This window comes from Heptranchias perlo, chromosome 13 (assembly GCF_035084215.1).
Source record: "Heptranchias perlo isolate sHepPer1 chromosome 13, sHepPer1.hap1, whole genome shotgun sequence".
In the NCBI taxonomy this organism is placed as follows: domain Eukaryota; kingdom Metazoa; phylum Chordata; class Chondrichthyes; order Hexanchiformes; family Hexanchidae; genus Heptranchias; species Heptranchias perlo.
The window spans coordinates 59,288,510-59,310,432 of record NC_090337.1 but is presented as its reverse complement, the minus strand read 5'-3'; the positions used below and the strand labels follow the sequence as shown (position 1 = coordinate 59,310,432).

Sequence of the window (21,923 nt, the reverse complement as noted above, 5' to 3'; positions counted from 1 at the left end):
AAGACGATTGATAAAGTTGCAAATTTAGGCAAATTGTTCACACTGACAGAAGGTTTAAAAGTTAAGGAGCATTATTTGAAAATCAGGAGTTAATAGAACTACTTCTCACAAATGGGCCATTGTAGCAGTATAGATATGTTCAAGAAACAACTGGTTGTACTTCTATAGAGTTTATTGAGAGATATGATAAGAAGGTGAGTTATCAAAGGGGCAGTCTTGCTGGGGTTTTTCGTGTTCCTAATAGTTTTTCAGTTCCAATACACCACTTTTAGACAAGACAAGGAGGAATCACCAGATTAACTGCTACTAGTCTGAACACTACGAACCACAGCCTTGTGATCACCAATATGTGATACACCTTCATCTCAATCCATTGACAATCCTCGGCATTTGCTGATGTACCTGGCTTGTTGTCTGTGTCTGACATCAAGTCAAGAGGAGCCTGATCTCAGAATTTGCTCAGGTTTTGCAACACTGCACCTCACTCATTGACCATAGAGAGAATGCAATAATGTGTAAATAAAGAAATCTACTGGACCCATGGTGGGATGCTTGTTTATAACCAAACAATTTCGACAGATCCTCTCCCAATCCCGCGACCTCTACCACCGAGAAGGACAAAGGGCAGCAGGTGCATGGGAACCCCCAGGTTCCCCTCCAAGTCACACACCATCCCGACTTGGAAATATATCGCCGTTCCTTCATCGTCGCTGGGTCAAAATCCTGGAACTCCTTTCCTAACAGCACTGTGGGAGAACCTTCACCACACGGACTGCAGCGGTTCAAGAAGAAGGCCCACTACCACCTTCTCAAGGCCTTGCCAACGACGCCCACATCCCATGAACGAATAAGAAAATATATAATATTCTAAGAGGGCTGGACAGGGTAGATGCTGAGAGGTTGTTTCCCCTGGCTGGAGAGTCTAGAACTAGGGTCATAGTCTTAGGATAAGGGGTCGGATATTTAGGACTGAGATGAGGAAGAATTTCTTCAGAGAGTCACGAATCTTTGGAATTCTCTACCCCAGAGGGCTGTAGATGCTCAGTCATTGAGGATATTCAAGGCTGAGATCAATAGATTTTTGGACTCTAAGGGAATCAAGGGATATGGGGATCAGGTAAGAAAGTGGAGTTGAGGCTGAAGATCAGCCATGGTCTTATTGAATGGCAGAGCAGGCTCGAGGAGCCGTATGGCCTACTCCTGCTCCTATTTCTTATGTTCTTATTGACATACAGGAGCTTAGAAAACTTTTCAAGAACCCCAGGTGAAGGACCAAGGCCCAGCGTGAAGGACACCACCAACATTGAACAAAGCAGCAGGGATGACTGGATAAATCAGAATGTAATGGTACAGAGGGATATTAAGCAGTAGCTCGCCCATGCCCAAACAGCATACATGTACATGTGACTATTAACAGGAGCCCTGTCTAGGGATTTCAGGGAAGGTTGGTGAGGATTCAGCTGCTGCCCCACAATCTATAATAGGAAGAAGTGTGCCCTCTTCTGGCAGTTGGTAGAATTACACATATTCTGTATCTGTGAAGACCCCACTGCTGTCTTCAGCTTCTTCCCAATTTAGGAATTCGTGAGAGCAGGGTTCAAAGGTCAGAAAAGGAGACTCCCCCCACTAAAAAAATTGCCAAATAGATTCTAAGTAGCACAGCGTTCAAGACACTCACATCTGTCAATGAAGGATCACAAATTTCAAATCCCTGAGATAACTGCATGCTGCATCTGTTTCTTTTTCCAGCTGCGCTATTTTCCAAGACATGTGATGGAAGCAGAATCATAACCAGATAGAATACTCTGTCCTGGGGAAAATTACTCTGTATCTAACCCGTGCTGTACCTGGCCTGGGAGCGTTTGATGGGACAGTGTAGAGAGAGCTTTACTCTGTATCTAACCCGTGCTGTACCTGCCCTGGGAGCGTTTGATGGGACAGTGTAGAGGGATCTTTACTCTGTCTCTAACCCATGCTGTACCTGGCCTGGGAGTATTTGATGGGACAGTGTAGAGAGAGCTTTACTCTGTATCTAACCCGTGCTGTACCTGCCCTGGGAGCGTTTGATGGGACAGTGTAGAGGGATCTTTGCTCTGTTTCTAACCCATGCTGTACCTGGCCTGGGAGTGTTTGATGGGACAGTGTAGAGGGATCTTTACTCTGTCTCTAACCAGTGCTGTACCTGGCCTGGGTCTGTTTGATGGGACAGAGTAGAGGGATCTTTACTCTGTCTCTAACCAGTGCTGTACCTGGCCTGGGTCTGTTTGATGGGACAGAGTAGAGGGAGCTTTACTCTGTATCTAATCTGCGCTGTACCTGGCCTGGGACTGTTTGATGGGACAGTGTGGAGGGATCTTTACTCTGTATCTAATCTGCGCTGTACCCGACCTGCGAGGGAATTTCACTCTGCATCTGAGAAACCTTTACTCTTGAGCAAACTATTTCATCTGAGAGTGAATCATACAACCTCTGGGAAAGGGAAGTTTACACAACCTTTCCTCAATGGGCTAAATGCATTGGGTTGAGTCCATGAGAGAGCAGGTCGTACTTGGTTTGTGGAATGGACAGGCTCGATGGGCTAAATGACCTCTAATCCCATGCTTTATGCTTCTAAGAATGTTCTATTTGGATGTTCCGTCAGCTGTCCTAAACATGAACTGCACACCATTACCTATCATTTAGGCACATCTCATTAATGGGAATTAAACTGAAAGTATAGCAAAGTACAGCCACATATACATTATAATAAATGTACATTATAATAACCTTCCCAGATGCCTGTCCCTTTTTACCCCAAAGTACAATAAGCTGCTTCACTGCTAACCATCTGTAAAAGACACAGGCCTCTCACTACAATTCTATCTTCAGCTGCCAGTTCAAAAATATATTTATCTCTATATTTACAGAGCCAATGAGTCAAAGAGGCAGAACTTCATTGTAGTGTTGGGACTCATCACTAAATAGGGAAGGTTCAGAGGCTGAAGCGGAGTAAAGAAGTCATCAAAGCCAGATGACAAAGCCTGGCCAGTTTGGTCTTTCCCAATCCTCTACATTTCTATGTTCCTACATTCCACCCAAACAGCTTCTCCATACCAGAGACAACACGATAAGAAAAATGAATTTAACACTATCTTTTCATTTGTTCTCAGGGTGTGGGTGACAGCAGCAAGGCTGCATTCATTGCCCATCACTAGTTGCTCTGAAAAGGTGGTGGGGGACCTTATTTTTGAACTGCTGCAGTCCTTGTGGTGATGGTGCTCCTGCAGTGGTGTTAGGTAGAGAATCCCAGGATATCAACTCAGTGAGGATGAAGGAACGGTGATATATGGCCAAGTCAGGATGATATACGACCCGGAAGGGACATTGGAGGTGATGGCCCCGCCCCATTACATTGCTACTCTTGCCCTTCTTGGTGGCAGAGGTCCCAGGGAAGGAAGGTGATGTTGAGGTAACCTTGGTGAGTTGCCGCAGTGCATCTCATATATTGTCCATACTGCAACCATTGTGTATCAGCGATGGAGGGGGTGAATACTGTGTCCAGTAGCAGGGGCACCAATCATACAAACTACTCTGTCCTGGATGGTGTTGAGCTTTGAGTTTTGTTGCACTTGCACCCCTCCAGGCAAGTGGTGAGTATTCCATCATGCTCCTGATTTGAGCCTTATTGACGGTGGAGATGTTTTAAGGGGTCAGTCGGTAAGACACTTGTCACAGAGCTTCCGGCCTCTTCCAGCCATGGTGTTGATATAGCTGGTCCAGTTAAGTTTCTGGTCAATGGTGACCCCAAGATGTTGGTGGTGGGGATTCAGTGATGATGGTGCCAGTGAAGATCAAGAGATGATAACTGAGCTCGATGTTCTTCTGCCATCTCTCTATCCCTGTGACTGCATTCCCTTCAATACCAGGTGTCAGTTTTCGTAATGAGTCTTTTATATGGCGTTAATCACATGCCTTATGAAAATCCACACGTACACATCCACCACATTCCCTTGATCTCTATGACTTCCTCAAAAAATGTAATTAAATTAGTCAAACAAGACCGTCCTGTATGAATCCCTTCTTGGCCCATGCCTTTTTAAGAGTTCACTAATTTAATGGGCTCAAAGTATATCCATAATCTCGCATTTTGTTTTCCTTCTGTACCTATTATATTTCTCATATTTCTTTCTGTATTATTCCCCCTATATTTATCACATGCCTCTTTTTTAAAATCTAATTTTTGTTCCAACTTTTATATTGACCCATGGAGCCCCTGATGTCCTTTATTCTCTTTGTCAGAATGTATTTAGTCTGTATCTTACCCATCTCATTTATCTCCTACAGCTTGTCCACTAATTGATCTGTACTTTTCTAACCAATTAATCTGGGCAAGTTTCAGCCCACTGAAGTTAACTTGTTTCCAGCCCAACACCATTATCCTGGACTCCTTTTTTGTAACTTTTCAATGTGAATTTAATCAGACAATGGTCTCAAAAAATCAAGTGTTCTGCTATTTTCCGGCCTCTTTACCCAGAACAGGTCCAGCGCTGCATCCTTCTTTGTTGGAGACATAATGTGCGAATTAAGGAAACAGACCTGGGGATTTATTCTACGAATCCCTTCCCATTTGGCCAACTTTTGTCTTATCCCAGTCTACCTTAGGATAATTAAAGTTCCCCATAATTATATCTCTGCTACAATCCTCTCTTACTTCCTTCAAATCTCCCCCTAATTTTCTTTCCAACTATTCAATATCTATAATGTACTCCCAATGTGGAAACAGATCCCTTATTATTTCTTAACTCAAGTCAGACTCTGTCTGACTATCGCTATCAATGAGAACTTTCCTTTCCATGTTTACATCCGTGTTTTCAATTGATAAGGTCACACTCATCCCTTTTTTTCCCTTCTATCTCTCCTGAAAATGTTATAGCCGGCACATTTAGTTTCCAATTTCACCCTGTGGAAGCAAAGTTTCCATTAAGGCTACAACCTCATGGCGCTCCATTCTAATTAATGCCCCTGGTTCCTAGACTAGCCCTTTGCATATTCACAAATAAACACTGCGCCTCATCCATTCCAACTCTTCGGAACCCTTTTCCTTCCATTTTTTCCTTCTGTCTTCTTAACTTCCATCCTGTCTGCCTTAGGGTATGTCTCTTCAAGTAGGCGGTGGTGCTGTTTGAAGGTTCTGGAATGTATTGCGTGCTGTGGTTTCGTACTGTCCCTTTAAGTAGACAGTGGTGCTGTTTGAAAGTTCTGGAATGCTATCGCGTGCTGTGGCAATCGAGTGATATCAGACTGAAGCTTGGTATCATGTTCATCATCACTGAGCTTTCTTGGCACACAAAGATATCACTAACGCCCAGGGACGGACAATCCCATCTGCAACAGGCGTGGGGTGAGATTCTCACCAGGTCTTCATGAGCTTGTTAGACAAAACAACTCACCAGTTTATAAACATCAGTGACTTTACCCCTCAGTCTCGATATCTTCATTGTCTCTTTCTTGCTTTTCACTGATTAGATCCCAGCCTGTAACTCACTGCCAGGTATCCATTATTCTCCATGTAATCTATCCAAACCCCTTAATTACAGTCCAGAACAAAACCCATTCCTGAAAATCCAGTATCCTATATAAAAACAACCATAACCAGTCTGGGATTGCATGTTACCCCTTGGATCAAATAACCTCACTTTCTCAGGCCTCCAGATCAGTAGAAGCCTCGGCTTGGGGCTTTATACTCCCCATGGCCTCAGCCACAGGCCTCCCATTCTATCTGCTCTCAACCACACCAATAACTAAGCTCCCTCACGGGCTGAGCTTCCACTCATTCCTCCTGCACCCCCCAAAAAAGATCCCTTCTTCTTTCAGCTGTAAGGTACTTCCCACCTTCTTATCTCCTTCCAACCTACTGCCGGTTTCTTTCTCAGCAATTCTTATTATGGCAGCTCCTGAGCGGTGTCTATATCCCTGGCCCTGGCCCCCAGCTCTTCCCTCCTCCAGCCCAGGCCTTTCAATTTCCCTTCTAATCCCGGCCTCCATCTCACCTCTCCCCCATCCTCCCCATGACCCTGGATCTTAAAGATTTCCATAGCCCTCACGTCTCCCCACTCAGTCCCAGTGCTCATCTCCATTATTTTGGCAGCAAATTTACTACATTTGTGGGCTTTAAAAAAGGTAAAAGATGTAAACTGAGCAAATCAGTAAAAGTACATAGGTTAGAATCCCATGGGTGATTATTAAAGCCTAGAGCGGGCAAAACGGGGAGTACAAGGGTAAAATGGGGAGTGCAAGGGTAAAGTGGGGAGTGCAAGGTTAAAATGGGGAGTGCAAGGGTAAAGTGGGGAGCGCAAGGGTAAAGTGGGGGAGTGCAAGGGTAAAGTGGGGAGCGCAAGGTTAAAATGGGGAGTGCAAGGCTAAAGTGGGGAGTGCAAGGGTAAAGTGGGGAGCGCAAGGGTAAAGTGGGGAGCGCAAGGTTAAAATGGGGAGTGCAAGGGTAAAGTGGGGAGCGCAAGGTTAAAATGGGGAGCGCAAGGGTAAAGTGGGGAGCGCAAGGGTAAAGTGGGGAGCGCAAGGGTAAAGTGGGGGAGTGCAAGGGTAAAGTGGGGAGTGCAAGGTTAAAATGGGGAGTGCAAGGCTAAAGTGGGGAGTGCAAGGGTAAAGTGGGGAGCGCAAGGTTAAAATGGGGAGTGCAAGGGTAAAGTGGGGAGCGCAAGGTTAAAATGGGGAGCGCAAGGGTAAAGTGGGGAGCGCAAGGGTAAAGTGGGGGAGTGCAAGGGTAAAGTGGGGAGTGCAAGGTTAAAATGGGGAGTGCAAGGGTAAAGTGGGGAGCGCAAGGTTAAAATGGGGAGTGCAAGGGTAAAGTGGGGAGCGCAAGGGTAAAGTGGGGGAGTGCAAGGGTAAAGTGGGGAGCGCAAGGTTAAAATGGGGAGTGCAAGGCTAAAGTGGGGAGTGCAAGGGTAAAGTGGGGAGCGCAAGGGTAAAGTGGGGAGCGCAAGGTTAAAATGGGGAGTGCAAGGGTAAAGTGGGGAGCGCAAGGTTAAAATGGGGAGCGCAAGGGTAAAGTGGGGAGCGCAAGGGTAAAGTGGGGAGCGCAAGGGTAAAGTGGGGGAGTGCAAGGGTAAAGTGGGGAGTGCAAGGTTAAAATGGGGAGTGCAAGGCTAAAGTGGGGAGTGCAAGGGTAAAGTGGGGAGCGCAAGGTTAAAATGGGGAGTGCAAGGGTAAAGTGGGGAGCGCAAGGTTAAAATGGGGAGCGCAAGGGTAAAGTGGGGAGCGCAAGGGTAAAGTGGGGGAGTGCAAGGGTAAAGTGGGGAGTGCAAGGTTAAAATGGGGAGTGCAAGGGTAAAGTGGGGAGCGCAAGGTTAAAATGGGGAGTGCAAGGGTAAAGTGGGGAGTGCAAGGGTAAACTGGGGAGCGCAAGGTTAAAATGGGGAGTGCAAGGGTAAAGTGGGGAGCGCAAGGGTAAAGTGGGGAGTGCAAGGGTAAAATGGGGAGCGCAAGGGTAAAGTGGGGAGCGCAAGGGTAAAATGGGGAGTGCAAGGGTAAAGTGGGGAGCGCAAGGGTAAAGTGGGGAGTGCAAGGGTAAAATGGGGAGTGCAAGGGTAAAGGGGGGAGTGCAAGCGTAAAGTGGGGAGCGCAAGGGTAAAATGGGGAGTGCAAGGTTAAAATGGGGAGTGCAAGGGTAAAGTGGGGAGTGCAAGGGTAAACTGGGGAGCGCAAGGTTAAAATGGGGAGTGCAAGGTGAAAATGGGGAGTGCAAGGGCAAAGTGGGGAGTGCAAGGTTAAAATGGGGAGTGCAAGGGTAAAATGGGGAGCGCAAGGTGAAAATGGGGAGTGCAAGGGTAAAGTGGGGAGTGCAAGGTTAAAATGGGGAGTGCAAGGGTAAAGTGGGGAGCGCAAGGGTAAAGTGGGGAGTGCAAGGTGAAAATGGGGAGTGCAAGTGTAAAATGGGGAGTGCAAGGGTAAAGTGGGGAGTGCAAGGTTAAAATGGGGAGTGCAAGGGTAAAGTGGGGAGCGCAAGGGTAAAGTGGGGAGCGCAAGGGTAAAGTGGGGAGCGCAAGGGTAAAATGGGGAGCACAAGGTGAAAATGGGGAGTGCAAGGGTGAAGTGGGGAGCGCAAGGTTAAAATGGAGAGTGCAAGGGTAAACTGGGGAGCACAAGGTTAAAATGGGGAGTGCAAGGTGAAAATGGGGAGTGCAAAGGTAAAATGGGGAGCGCAAGGTGAAAATGGGGAGTGCAAGGTGAAAATGGGGTGTGCAAGGGTAAAGGGGGGAGCGCAAGGGTAAAGTGGGGAGTGCAAGGTGAAAATGGGGAGCGCAAGGGTAAAGTGGGGAGCGCAAGGGTAAAGTGGGGAGCGCAAGGGTAAAATGGGGAGTGCAAGGTGAAAATGGGGTGTGCAAGGGTAAAGTGGGGAGTGCAAGGGTAAAATGGGGAGTGCAAGGGTAAACTGGGGAGCGCAAGGGTAAAGTGGGGAGTGCAATGGTAAAGTGGGGAGCGCAAGGGTAAAGTGGGGAGTGCAAGGGTAAAATGGGGAGTGCAAGGGTAAAGTGGGGAGCGCAAGGGTAAAGTGGGGAGCGCAAGGTGAAAATGGGGAGTGCAAGGTGAAAATGGGGAGTGCAAGGTGAAAATGGGGAGTGCAAAGGTAAAATGGGGAGCGCAAGGGTAAAGTGGGGAGCGCAAGGTTAAAATGGGGAGTGCAAGGTTAAAATGGGGAGTGCAAGGTTAAAATGGGGAGTGCAAGGTTAAAATGGGGAGTGCAAGGGTAAAGTGGGGAGCGCAAGGTTAAAATGGGGAGTGCAAGGGTAAAGTGGGGAGCGCAAGGTTAAAATGGGGAGTGCAAGGGTAAAGTGGGGAGTGCAAGGTTAAAATGGGGAGTGCAAGGGTAAAGTGGGGAGCGCAAGGGTAAAGTGGGGAGCGCAAGGGTAAAGTGGGGAGCGCAAGGTTAAAATGGGGAGTGCAAGGGTAAAGTGGGGAGTGCAAGGTTAAAATGGGGAGTGCAAGGGTAAAGTGGGGAGTGCAAGGTTAAAATGGGGAGTGCAAGGTTAAAATGGGGAGTGCAAGGGTAAAGTGGGGAGTGCAAGGTTAAAATGGGGAGTGCAAGGGTAAAGTGGGGAGCGCAAGGTTAAAATGGGGAGTGCAAGGGTAAAGTGGGGAGTGCAAGGTTAAAATGGGGAGTGCAAGGGTAAAGTGGGGAGCGCAAGGGTAAAGTGGGGAGCGCAAGGGTAAAGTGGGGAGCGCAAGGGTAAAATGGGGAGTGCAAGGGTAAAGTGGGGAGTGCAAGGTTAAAATGGGGAGTGCAAGGGTAAAGTGGGGAGTGCAAGGTTAAAATGGGGAGTGCAAGGGTAAAGTGGGGAGTGCAAGGTTAAAATGGGGAGTGCAAGGGTAAAGTGGGGAGCGCAAGGTTAAAATGGGGAGTGCAAGGGTAAAGTGGGGAGCGCAAGGGTAAAGTGGGGAGCGCAAGGGTAAAGTGGGGAGTGCAAGGGTAAAATGGGGAGCGCAAGGTGAAAATGGGGAGTGCAAGGGTGAAGTGGGGAGCGCAAGGTTAAAATGGGGAGTGCAAGGGTAAAGTGGGGAGCGCAAGGGTAAAATGGGGAGCGCAAGGTGAAAATGGGGAGTGCAAGGGTGAAGTGGGGAGCGCAAGGTTAAAATGGAGAGTGCAAGGGTAAACTGGGGAGCACAAGGTTAAAATGGGGAGTGCAAGGTGAAAATGGGGAGTGCAAAGGTAAAATGGGGAGCGCAAGGTGAAAATGGGGAGTGCAAGGTGAAAATGGGGTGTGCAAGGGTAAAGGGGGGAGCGCAAGGGTAAAGTGGGGAGTGCAAGGTGAAAATGGGGAGCGCAAGGGTAAAGTGGGGAGCGCAAGGGTAAAGTGGGGAGCGCAAGGGTAAAATGGGGAGTGCAAGGTGAAAATGGGGAGCGCAAGGTGAAAATGGGGAGTGCAAGGTGAAAATGGGGAGCGCAAGGGTAAAGTGGGGAGCGCAATGGTAAAGTGGGGAGCGCAAGGGTAAAATGGGGAGTGCAAGGTGAAAATGGGGTGTGCAAGGGTAAAGTGGGGAGTGCAAGGGTAAAATGGGGAGCGCAAGGGTAAAGTGGGGAGTGCAAGGGTAAAATGGGGAGCGCAAGGGTAAAGTGGGGAGTGCAAGGGTAAAATGGGGAGCGCAAGGTGAAAATGGGGAGTGCAAGGTGAAAATGGGGAGTGCAAGGGTAAAGTGGGGAGTGCAAGGTGAAAATGGGGAGCGCAAGGTGAAAATGGGGAGTGCAAGGTGAAAATGGGGAGCGCAAGGTGAAAATGGGGAGTGCAAGGGTAAAATGGGGAGTGCAAGGGTAAAGTGGGGAGTGCAAGGTGAAAATGGGGAGTGCAAGGGTAAAGTGGGGAGTGCAAGGTGAAAATGGGGAGCGCAAGGTGAAAATGGGGAGTGCAAGGGTAAAATGGGGAGTGCAAGGTGAAAATGGGGTGTGCAAGGGTAAAGTGGGGAGTGCAAGGGTAAAATGGGGAGCGCAAGGTGAAAATGGGGATTGCAAGGGTAAAGTGGGGAGTGCAAGGGTAAAATGGGGAGCGCAAGGTGAAAATGGGGTGTGCAAGGGTAAAGTGGGGAGTGCAAGGGTAAAATGGGGAGCGCAAGGTGAAAATGGGGAGCGCAAGGGTAAAGTGGGGAGTGCAAGTTGAAAATGGGGAGCGCAAGGTGAAAATGGGGAGTGCAAGGTGAAAATGGTGAGTGCAAGGTGAAAATGGGGAGCGCAAGGGTAAAGTGGGGAGTGCAAGGGTAAAATGGGGAGTGCAAGGTGAAAATGGGGAGCGCAAGGGTAAAGTGGGGAGTGCAAGGGTAAAATGGGGAGTACAAGGGTAAAGTGGGGAGTGCAAGGGTAAAGTGGGGAGTACAAGGGTAAATTGGGGAGTGCAAGGGTAAAATGGGGAGTGCAAGGGTAAAGTGGGGAGTACAAGGGTAAAGTGGGGAGTGCAAGGGTAAAATGGGGAGCGCAAGGTGAAAATGGGGAGCGCAAGGGTAAAGTGGGGAGTGCAAGTTGAAAATGGGGAGTGCAAGGTGAAAATGGGGAGTGCAAGGTGAAAATGGGGAGTGCAAGGTGAAAATGGGGAGTGCAAGGTGAAAATGGGGTGTGCAAGGTGAAAATGGGGTGTGCAAGGGTAAAGGGGGGAGCGCAAGGGTAAAGTGGGGAGTGCAAGGTGAAAATGGGGTGTGCAAGGGTAAAGTGGGGAGTGCAAGGGTAAAATGGGGAGTGCAAGGTGAAAATGGGGAGTGCAAGGTGAAAATGGGGAGCGCAAGGGTAAAGTGGGGAGTGCAAGGGTAAAATGGGGAGTGCAAGGTGAAAATGGGGTGTGCAAGGTGAAAATGGGGAGTGCAAGGTGAAAATGGGGAGTGCAAGGTGAAAATGGGGTGTGCAAGGGTAAAGGGGGGAGTGCAAGGGTAAAGTGGGGAGTGCAAGTTGAAAATGGGGTGTGCAAGGGTAAAGTGGGGAGTGCAAGGGTAAAATGGGGAGTGCAAGGTGAAAATGGGGTGTGCAAGGGTAAAGTGGGGAGTGCAAGGGTAAAATGGGGAGCACACATTTAAAATGAGGAGCATGGGGTTAAAATTGGGAGTGCAAGACCCACAGAAGAGAGGAGAGACATGGAGGAAGTAGGAGGCAGAATGACAAAACGAGCCGGAGGGAAATGAAAGAGTGTGACTGGCAAAGAGACAGGCAAAGCTCAACAAACAGCCTCAGAACCTCTTGATTAGAATCCACCCTGTACCTCACTCCCAGGTATTCATCATTATTTATAAACCATCTGAACCCCTCGATTAGATTCCAGCCTGTAACTTATCCCCAGGTATCTGATTATTCTATATATAAGTCATATGAACCTCTCGATTAGATTCCAACATGTAACTCACTCTCTGTATCCATTATTCTATATACAAACCCCTTGATTAGATTACATATGAAGGAACATAGGAACAGGAGTAGGCCATTCAGTCCCTCAAGCCTGTTCTGTCATTCAATTAGATCATGGCTGATCTGTATCTTAATTCCATTTATCCATTTTGGTTCTGTAACCCTTAATACCGTAATGCCTAATAAAAATCTATCAATCTCAGTTTTGAAATTTTCAATTGACCCCCAGCCTCAACAGCTTTTTGGGAGAAAGTTCCAGATTTCCATTACTCTTTGTTGCATCAAGTTACATCGAAACTACAGCACAAAAACAGGCCATTCGGCCCAACTGGTCTATACCGGCATTTAAGCTCCACACAAGCCTCCTCCCTCCCTACTTCATCTAACTCTATCAGAATACCCTTGTATTCCTTTCTGCCTCATGTACTTATCTATCTTCCACTTAAATGGATCTATGTTATTTGCCTCAATTACTCCATGTGTTAGTGAGTTCCACATTCTAACCACTCTTTGAGTAATGAAATTGCTTCTGAATTTCCTATTGGATTTATTAACGACTATTTTATATTTATGACCTCTAATTTTGGACTCCCCCACAAGTGCAAACATTTTCTCTATGTCCACCCTATCAAACTCTATCGTTATCTAAAAGACCTCTGTCAGGTCACCTAGAGAAAAGACCCCCAGCCTGTTCAGCCTTTCCTGATAAGGATATCCTCTCAGTTCTGGTATCATCCTTGTGAATCTTTTTGCACCCTCTCCAATGCCTCTATATCCTTTTTATAATATGGAGACCAGAACTGTGCACAGATTGTGGTCTAACCAAGGTTCTTTACAAGTTTAACATAACTTCTTTGCTTTTCAATTCTATCCCTCTAGAAATGAACCCCAGTGATTGATTTGCCTTTTTTATGGCCTTATTAACCTGCGTCGCTACTTTTAGTGATTTGTGTGACAAAATGCTTTCTGACATCACCCCTGAACGGCCTAGCTCTAATTTTAAGTTTATGCCTCCTTGTTCTGGACTCTCCTTGATTAAATTCCAGCCTGTAACTGACTCCCAGGGTGCTTGATATTTTATAATAAACAATCTGAATCCCTCAATTACAGTGCAGTTTGTAACTCACTCCAGAGTATACAATTCTCTTATGCTATTAAGAGACTTAAAAGATCCAAATCGCTTAAAAAGCAGGAAGATGGAACATTTCACAGCACAGTGACGAACTCCTAACATCAAGATCTACACTGTGATATTTGCCAAAATTACTTTTACAGGCACACTTACTTGCGGCTCAATCGCTCACATGCCTACACACTTGCACACTCGCCCACCTGTGCATTCACTCACTTGCACACTCACCCACCTGTGTGTTCATTCACTTGCATGCTCACCCACTTGTGCATTCACTCACTTGCACGCCCACCCACCTGTGCGTTCTCTCACTTGTACGCTCACCTACCTGCACGTTCACTCATTTGCATGTTTGCCCACCTGCGTGTTTGCTCACTTGCATGCCCACTAACTGTGCGTTCACTCATTTGCATGCTCGCCCACCTGTGGGTTCACACACTTGCACGCCCGCCCACCTGCATGCTCGCCCACCTGCGCATTCTCTCACTTGCATGCCCGCCCACCTGCATGTTTGCTCACTTGCCCGCTCGCCCCCCTGCGCTTTTGCTCACTTCCACACTCGCCCAACTGTGCGTTCGCTCACTTGCACGCTCACCCACCTGCACGTTTTCTCACTTGCACGCTCGCCCCCCTGTGCGTTTGCTCACCTGCGGGTTCACTTACCTGTTGACCGTCTGGTACGTTTATTATTTGGTCCAGACCTTTGACCGTTGGCAGAGGTTTTCTCCCCATGGTTCTCACAACTCTCCGATCCGACTGCACCAACTTAAACAACACAAAGTCAACACACAACGTAATGGTCAGGAGCACTGCGAGTGAGGCCGCCATTTGTCTCTGTGAACGCTACTGTCCACAGCAAGACAAATATAAACATACATAAAATATTGTGAATTTGAGTTTTTCTTTCCTCCGCAGTATGGATTCGATATGTTTCGCTGTCTCTGAAATGGAGATGGTAGATCCAGTTTACACAGGTGGTTGCAGGTTCCTGTACAGAGGAGACCAAACCTCACTTTCAGTTGAACCTCACATTGGAAGGTCTTCCTCTACAACTTTTGATCCACAAGCTACGTCCTTGAATAAACCCGTAACAGGAAGAGTGGAGTTATCTTCCAAGGAAAATTACTTCTCTCTTTGGCGTTACTCGTTTTGCTATAGGCACGGGTCACCTGTATCCTCACTCACTATTTGTGAGCTGGATCTGACTGTGTCTTTAGATTAAACGTCGGAGAGAACTGATGCTCCACTGCCTTAAAGAAGGGATTTGGAAAGGCACTCTTAGTCCAGGCAAAGAAACACTTCCCTCATCATTTTCAACAATGAAATCTGGGAGGAACCTTGCCTTGAGAATCAGCCTTCTCTCTGAAATGATGGTGAGTTGCTCCCTGAAGTCCTGCCCTCTCATCCTCAGGTGAAAGTACTGCCCTTGGAAGTTCTGCCTCCCATCTCCTTCGGCTGAACATGTAAAGGTTTCTCTCTCTCTCTCTCTCTCTCTGCCTCTCTCTGCCTCTTGTGGCGTTTCCCTGTGTAAATATCTGATCTTCTGTCAAGCTGATGCTCAGGTTCCCGCCTCAGCCCTGCCAGACAACAACAGGCTGCTTCTCATTCCACACCTACTTCAAGCTACAGAACTTAACTCTGTAACAGCCACAGTCCTCACCAATACTGTTTCTTGTCATTTTTCTTTTCCAGAAAGCACACACTGGGTAAAAAGGAACACTTTATTCCCATCTAGTACTGTATAGATCGTGTGTGTGTCTCAGTTTCAGCTCCTGTATGTGTACACTACACCTGGGTTAAAAGGAATGATTCAGTCCCATCCTGTACTGTATGGTTTATGTGTGTCTCAGTTTCAGTTCCTGTACAGTACACACTGGATAAAGGGAATGATTCAGTCCCATCTGGTACTGTATGGTTTATGTGTGTCTCAGTTTCAGTTCCTGTACAGTACACGCTGGATAAAGGGAATGATTCAGTCCCATCTGGTACTGTATGGTTTATGTGTGTCTCAGTTTCAGTTCCTGTACAGTACACGCTGGATAAAGGGAATGATTCAGTCCCATCTGGTACTGTATGGTTTATGTGTGTCTCAGTTTCAGTTCCTGTACAGTACACACTGGATAAAGGGAATGATTCAGTCCCATCTGGTACTGTATGGTTTATGTGTGTCTCAGTTTCAGTTCCTGTACAGTACACGCTGGATAAAGGGAATGATTCAGTCCCATCTGGTACTGTATGGTTTATGTGTGTCTCAGTTTCAGTTCCTGTACAGTACACGCTGGATAAAGGGAATGATTCAGTCCCATCCTGTACTGTATGGTTTATGTGTGTCTCAGTTTCAGTTCCTGTACAGTACACACTGGATAAAGGGAATGATTCAGTCCCATCTGGTACTCTACTGCTCTCCCGTATCTCAGTGTCAGCTTGTGTGCATGTGCAGTCAGTTTTATCCTGCAGCTAACCTGTGTTGCACCTGACCTGCGGAAATGTGGGGGGAGCTGTACTCTGCGTTGCTGCCTGCTATATTTGATCACTGAGTCATTAGTGTTGACACCAAACTTTAAATCTTCCGACTGCGCCCTCCTGATGCGGAGCCTCAGCTGCTGGGAGCACGTTTCAGAAAATCATGTGCACGCCTAACTACAGCTTTTAGTCCATTAATTGCAGTGGATGGAAGATAATGGGGCTGCGTGATTTCTCTGTGTCAGACAGAAGTGAATTGCGGCCTTTCACCTGTTAAATACTGTCACCAACATTCAGGAAAGAAAATTGAAGCGCCAAGGTGGAATAGTCCCCCGGTGCTGACACTGCTTATCGTGAGGGCCCAGCATCAATGGAACTGGCTGTTTCCTGACAAAGAGCCCAGGAAGACGAGGGAGCAGAATTTCCTCATGGTGTTTGGGCATGAAGCGTGGCTCAGGCAGAGCGCCGAGAGGAAAATCAGGCACCAGGGAGGGAGAGGAGGGCCTGAATTCTGCAGGCAAAGGAGAGCAATTCTTTAACCTGCAGAAACCAGCCTGGGGGCAAAATAAACGGAAGGACATGAGCTGCCGTCCAGGAAAACTCCACAGAGCCACTTCGCAGAAGACAGAGATCTCCCAAGGAGCCACTTTAGATTCATGAAGGATGCACCGGTCAGGCATTCTCCCAATGAGCCGCACTCGAAACCAGCAGAAAACCATGGTACATGGAATTACATAGAATTTTACAGCACAGAGAAAGGCCATTCGGCCCAACTGGTCTATACCAGTTTTTATGCTCCACACGAGCCACCTCCCACCTACTTCATCTCACCCTATCAGCATATCCTTCTATTCCTTTCTCCCTCATGTGCTTATCTAGCTTCCTCTTAACTGCATCTATGCTATTTGTCTCAATCACTCCATGTGGTAGAGAGTTCCACATTCTCACCAATTAGATGTACGAGATGTTTCCCTAAGACTAAAGGAAGTGAAATATGAGCCAGCTGCTCCAAATACAGCTACTGGCAACATAAGATGGACCTACCCAGGAGCAGAAGATCCAGGAGGGAGTGGATAGCGAGTTAAGGGTGTAATGCACTCCAACCCAGTCCAACATAGTCACACAGCAGCCCTTCATCACAGTCGGAAGTGAACTGGGCTCGGGGGCTCCAAATTAATTGTCTCTGCAGTCCACAACCAGCCGCTTTGCATGGCTTGGGGAGGACACCAGTCCTTGGGGTCCTGTGCTGACTAGTGAGCTGTGAAGGTTGACGGTCGCAAGTGCTGCTCTGGGTGATGTTCCACTTCCAATAACACCTTGTGAAAACAAAAGAAAGACTTGTATTTACGTAACGGTTTATCACGTCTCTCAGAAAAGAATCCAAGTGCTTCCTAGACAATAAATTTGTTTTCTCTCCGACTCGCCTCTCATGAAAGGACTCCTTTAACTGGGATCAGCACACAGCCTACGGCCACTTCCACTACTTCACCCAATTGGCCGCTGTTCGTGAATTAGCCTCAACAGTGATTTGCGGCCAGGCTTTTCGACTGTTCGGGTCATTAAGCCGGGGCCTGATCTTGTCTCCACCCCATGTGCGACAGGTGTCACAAGAGTAGCGATGAGGTGCATGAACTCGGGGCAATAAACTCGCAGAATGGGCGTGTAATTGGCAAATGAATTTTAATATAGGTAAGTGTGAGGTGGTGCATTTTGGTAGGAGGAATAAGATCACATACTCCTAAGTCTAAATGGGGTAGAGGAGCAAAGGGACCTAGAGGTACAAATTCACAAATCATTGAAAATAGCAATGCAATTTAACAAGGCCAATAAAAAATGCAAAAAAAGCACTGGGGTTCATTTCTAGAGGAATAGAATTAAAAAGCATGGAAGTTATGTTAAACTTGTATAAAACCTTGGTTAGACCACACTTAGGGCACTGTGTACAGTTCTGGTCTCCATATTACAGAAAGGATATAGAGGCACTGGAAAAGGAGCAAGAACGATTTACAAGGATGATATCAGAACTGAGGTTATAACTATCAGGAAAGACTAAACAGACTGGGGCTCTTCACTTTAGAAAAGAGAAGGCTGAGGGGTGACCTAATAGAGGTCTTTAAAATTATGAAGGGGTTTGTTAGGGTAGACATAGAGAAGATGTTTCCACTCGTGGGGAGTCCAAAACTACAGGCTATAAATATAAGATAGTCACTAATAAATCTAATAAAGAATTCAGGAGAAACTTCTTTACCCAGAGAGTGGTTAGAATGTGGAACTCGCTACCACAAGGAGTAATTGAGGCAAATAGCACAGATGTATTTAAGGGGAAGCTCGATAAGTATATGAGGGATTATTGAGAAGCCTAGTTATAAATATGAGACCAGCACAGAGTGTCAGAAATGCTGAATGAAAAGGTAATGTGAAGCAGGAGTAATGAAGTATCAGCCTAGGTAGTAAGCAGCATGGAATAGATAAATCAGCTCGTATGATGCTGTGTAAATACTACTTCAAACTAAACTCAGGCAGTAGGACAAGGGGCACAGAGTCAAACTGGAGAACGGCAATTGTAGGATTGATATCAAGAAGTTCTTCACACAAAGATAATCAACACATTGAATTAATTTCTGTATGGAGTAGTGGAGGCAAAAACCCTGGAATCATTTAAGAGACTGAGAGATAGATGGAGTCAGATAGCGAGATAGATACAGAAAGATAGAGAGACAGAGAAAGTCAGAGATAGAGAGACATAGAGACCGAGAAAGAGACATACAAAGACACAGACCGAGAGAGAGATAGAGATAGAGAAAGCAGGGAAAGAGATAGAAAGAGTCAGAGAGAGAGAGAGAGAAATACAGAGACATAAAGAAGGAGAGACATGGATAGAGAGAGAAAGATTAAGAAAGACAGACAAATAGAGACAAATAAAGACAGCAAGAAAGAGGTATAGGGTATACAGAGGAAAGGAGAGATAAAGGATGTAGAGAAAGACAGTGATAGTCTAGAGACAGGCAGGCAGAGAAGGGGGATAGAGTGTGGAGAGAGAGAGAAAGACAGGATTGAGACACACAGAGTGGGGGGTGGAGAGAGACAGAAAGTCAAGGATATTGAGACACACAGAGTGGTGGGTGGAGAGAGACAGAAAGTCAAGGATATGGAGACACACAGAGTGGGGGGTGGAGAGAGACAGAAAGACAAGGATATGGAGACACACAGAGTGGGGGTGGAGAGAGACAGAAAGACAAGGATTGAGACACACAGAGTGGGGGTGGAGAGAGACAGAAAGACAAGGATTGAGACACACAGAGTGGGGGTGGAGAGAGACAGAAAGACAAGGATTGAGACACACAGAGTGGGGGTGGAGAGAGACAGAAAGACAAGGATTGAGACACACAGAGTGGGGGTGGAGAGAGACAGAAAGACAAGGATTGAGACACACAGAGTGGGGGTGGAGAGAGACAGAAAGTCAAGGATATGGAGACACACAGAGTGGGGGGTGGAGAGAGACAGAAAGTCAAGGATATGGAGACACACAGAGTGGGGGTGGAGAGAGACAGAAAGTCAAGGATATGGAGACACACAGAGTGGGGGTGGAGAGAGACAGAAAGACAAGGATTGAGACACACAGAGTGGGGGTGGAGAGAGACAGAAAGACAAGGATATGGAGACACACAGAGTGGGGGGTGGAGAGAGACAGAAAGACAAGGATTGAGACACACAGAGTGGGGGTGGAGAGAGACAGAAAGACAAGGATATGGAGACACACAGAGTGGGGGGTGGAGAGAGACAGAAAGACAAGGATTGAGACACACAGAGTGGGGGGTGGAGAGAGACAGAAAGTCAAGGATATGGAGACACACAGAGTGGGGGGTGGAGAGAGACAGAAAGACAAGGATTGAGACACACAGAGTGGGAGAGGAAGGAATGGACAGAGATGATTGGGTGTTTGGTGCCACCTAGTGGCCATCACTGTGCCAGCGGCTGCCTCTTCCTCTTCTCACTCAATTGTAAACAATTTTACAACACCAAGTTATAGTCCAGCAATTTTATTTTAAATTCACAAGCTTTCGGAGGCTTCCTCCTTCGTCAGGGGCACAGGCCCCTCTCACTCAGGGGCACAGGGCAGGCTCTGTGGGGATTACAGTTTGGTTCCACCCAGCAATGGCCAATGAAATCTGGCGTCTTTGGGAAGAGACACCAAATTGTTATGGGGAGAAAAAGAACAGAACATAAGTTGATCCCTGTGCCCTGAAATTACTGAAACGTGGGATCCAGTTTAACAGCTTCATCTGAAATTCCTTCCTCCGCTATTCACAGATTAACACCTCTGCTTAAATAGGGGAAGGAATGATTACAGATCGACATGTTACATGTTCACACACCAGTGTTCCCGGGATGTAATTTCAGGACCACAGAAACAGAGTTTTTATCATGCATTGTTCTGTCCATAAATAATCGTGTCCCTTGCCAAAAAATCTCCTTGGTAAGGCTCAACATTAAAGCACTGAAATCCATCATTGCTGTGTGACTTCGCCCTCAGTAACTCAAACATCCTGTCTTCATTGGAAATAAAAGTGACGCCATAGTTGGACCCTGCACATTGCATCGAGGGAATTCCCTGCATGGGTGCTTAGCACCACCCAGTGGCCACCTCTGAACTTGCAGCAGCCTCACCGTTTCAGCTGCCCCCCCACCCCTGCCCCCCCACCCCTGCCCCCCCACCCCCCCCCCCCCCGCCCCTGCACCCCAACCCTGCCCCTACCCCCTGCCCCCTGCTCCTTTAATGAATAGCTGGAGTGACCTTACGTGCCTCCCAGAAAACTAGCCAAATTGACGGAGAGCTAAATGTTTATGGTGGACAACTGGTCTAGCCGTTCATCGCCAGATCTGGCTGGATCACATAAAACACGACTGGATCCTGCTCGTCTTTGCCAACACTGCTCACTATTCCAGGATCGTCCTGGAATGCAAAGATAACCCCCAGCTTCTCCTCCACAAAACACCACCTTCATATCCCTCTCCCCTGCCTCCTCCGCCCTTACCTCCAACAACAAGTGTGCGGAGCTCATGGATTTCTTTGTCACTAAGATTGAGACCATTCAGCTGCCTCTGCCACTTCCCTCCCTTCCCCTAGCCCACCAAGCCAAACTTCCCCTAAGGTTCCCCCTTTGCCCTAGCCCTGAACTCACATCTTTCTCTAGTTTCTCTCCTATCTCCCCTCATGCCCTCTCCGAACTCATCTTGTCCATGAGACCCACCTCCTGCTCCCTCGACCCTATCCCCACCAAACTGCTGACCACCCAACTTCCCTTCCTGGCCCCCATGTTAGTTTTGTTTGTTTTTTGTTTGTTTTTTTGTTGAATGTGTATTCGGGGGTTCTGCAGGTGACACCTCTCTGTCTGAACACGGTGATTGCCTTGGCAACGGGCAGTTGCAGGGGCATTCTGTAAACACCATGTATTGTTCTATATGTATAAATGCGTAGGCTTCAAGGAGCTCCTGAACATTTACCTGAGGAAGGAGGAAGTCTCCGAAAGCTTGTGAATTTAAAATAAAATTGCTGGACTATAACTTGGTGTTGTAAAATTGTTTACCCATGTTAGATGATATTGTTAACAGTTTCCCCTCCTCGGGTACTGTCCCCTTCCCCTTCAAATCTGCCGTCATCACTCCCCTCCTCAAAAAACCCACCCTTGACCCTCTGTCCTTGCAAACTACCATCCCATCTCCAACCTCTCTTTCCTCTCCAAAGTCCTTGAACATGTTGTCGCCTCCCAAATCCGTACCCATCTTTCACACAACTCCATGTTTGAACCCCTCCAATCAGGTTTCCGTCCCTGCCACAGTACTGAAACGGTCCTTATCGAAGTCACAAATGACATCCTATGTGAGTGTGACTGTGGTAAACTATCCCTCCTCATCCTTCTCGACCCGTCTGCAGTCTTTGACACGGTTGACCGCACCATCCTCCTCCAACGCCTCTCCTCTGAGGTCCAGCTGGGTGGATTTCACTCGCCTGCTTCCATTCTTATCTATCCAGTCGTAGCCAGAGAATCACCTGCAATGGCTCCTCTTCCTGCTCTCACTGGAAGATCCCCCAAGGATCTATCCTTCGTCCCTCTTATTTCTCATCCAAATGCTGCCCCTCTGTGACGTCATCCGAAGACACAACCTCAAATTCCACATGTACGCTGACGTCACCCAGCTCTACCTCACAGCCACCTCTCTTGACCCCTCCACCGTCTCTGATTTACACACTGCTTATTTGATGAATGAGTTAAAATTTCCTCCAACTAAATATTGGGAAGACCGAACCTATTGTCTTTGGTCCCCGCTGCAAACTCCATTCCCTAGCCACCAACCCCATCCCTCTCCCTGGCCACTGTTTAAGGCTGAACCAGACTATTTGCAACTTTGGCGTCCTATTTGACCCTGAGATGAGCTTCCAACCACATATCCGCT

General features: G+C 47.4%; 1 protein-coding gene across 2 annotated transcripts in view; it reads right to left on the bottom strand.

The window, feature by feature from the left end:
* The window catches only part of LOC137331634 (adipolin-like), a 184,470-nt gene extending 169,963 nt beyond the window's left edge, over window positions 1-14,507 (bottom strand). For both annotated transcript variants that reach the window (XM_067995562.1, XM_067995563.1), the window contains exon 1: window positions 13,668-14,507. In XM_067995562.1, the coding sequence (XP_067851663.1) occupies window positions 13,668-13,832 (165 nt within the window). In that variant the 5' untranslated portion in view covers window positions 13,833-14,507. The remainder of the gene's footprint in view (window positions 1-13,667) is intronic.
* Window positions 14,508-21,923: the final 7,416 nt, after the last annotated feature.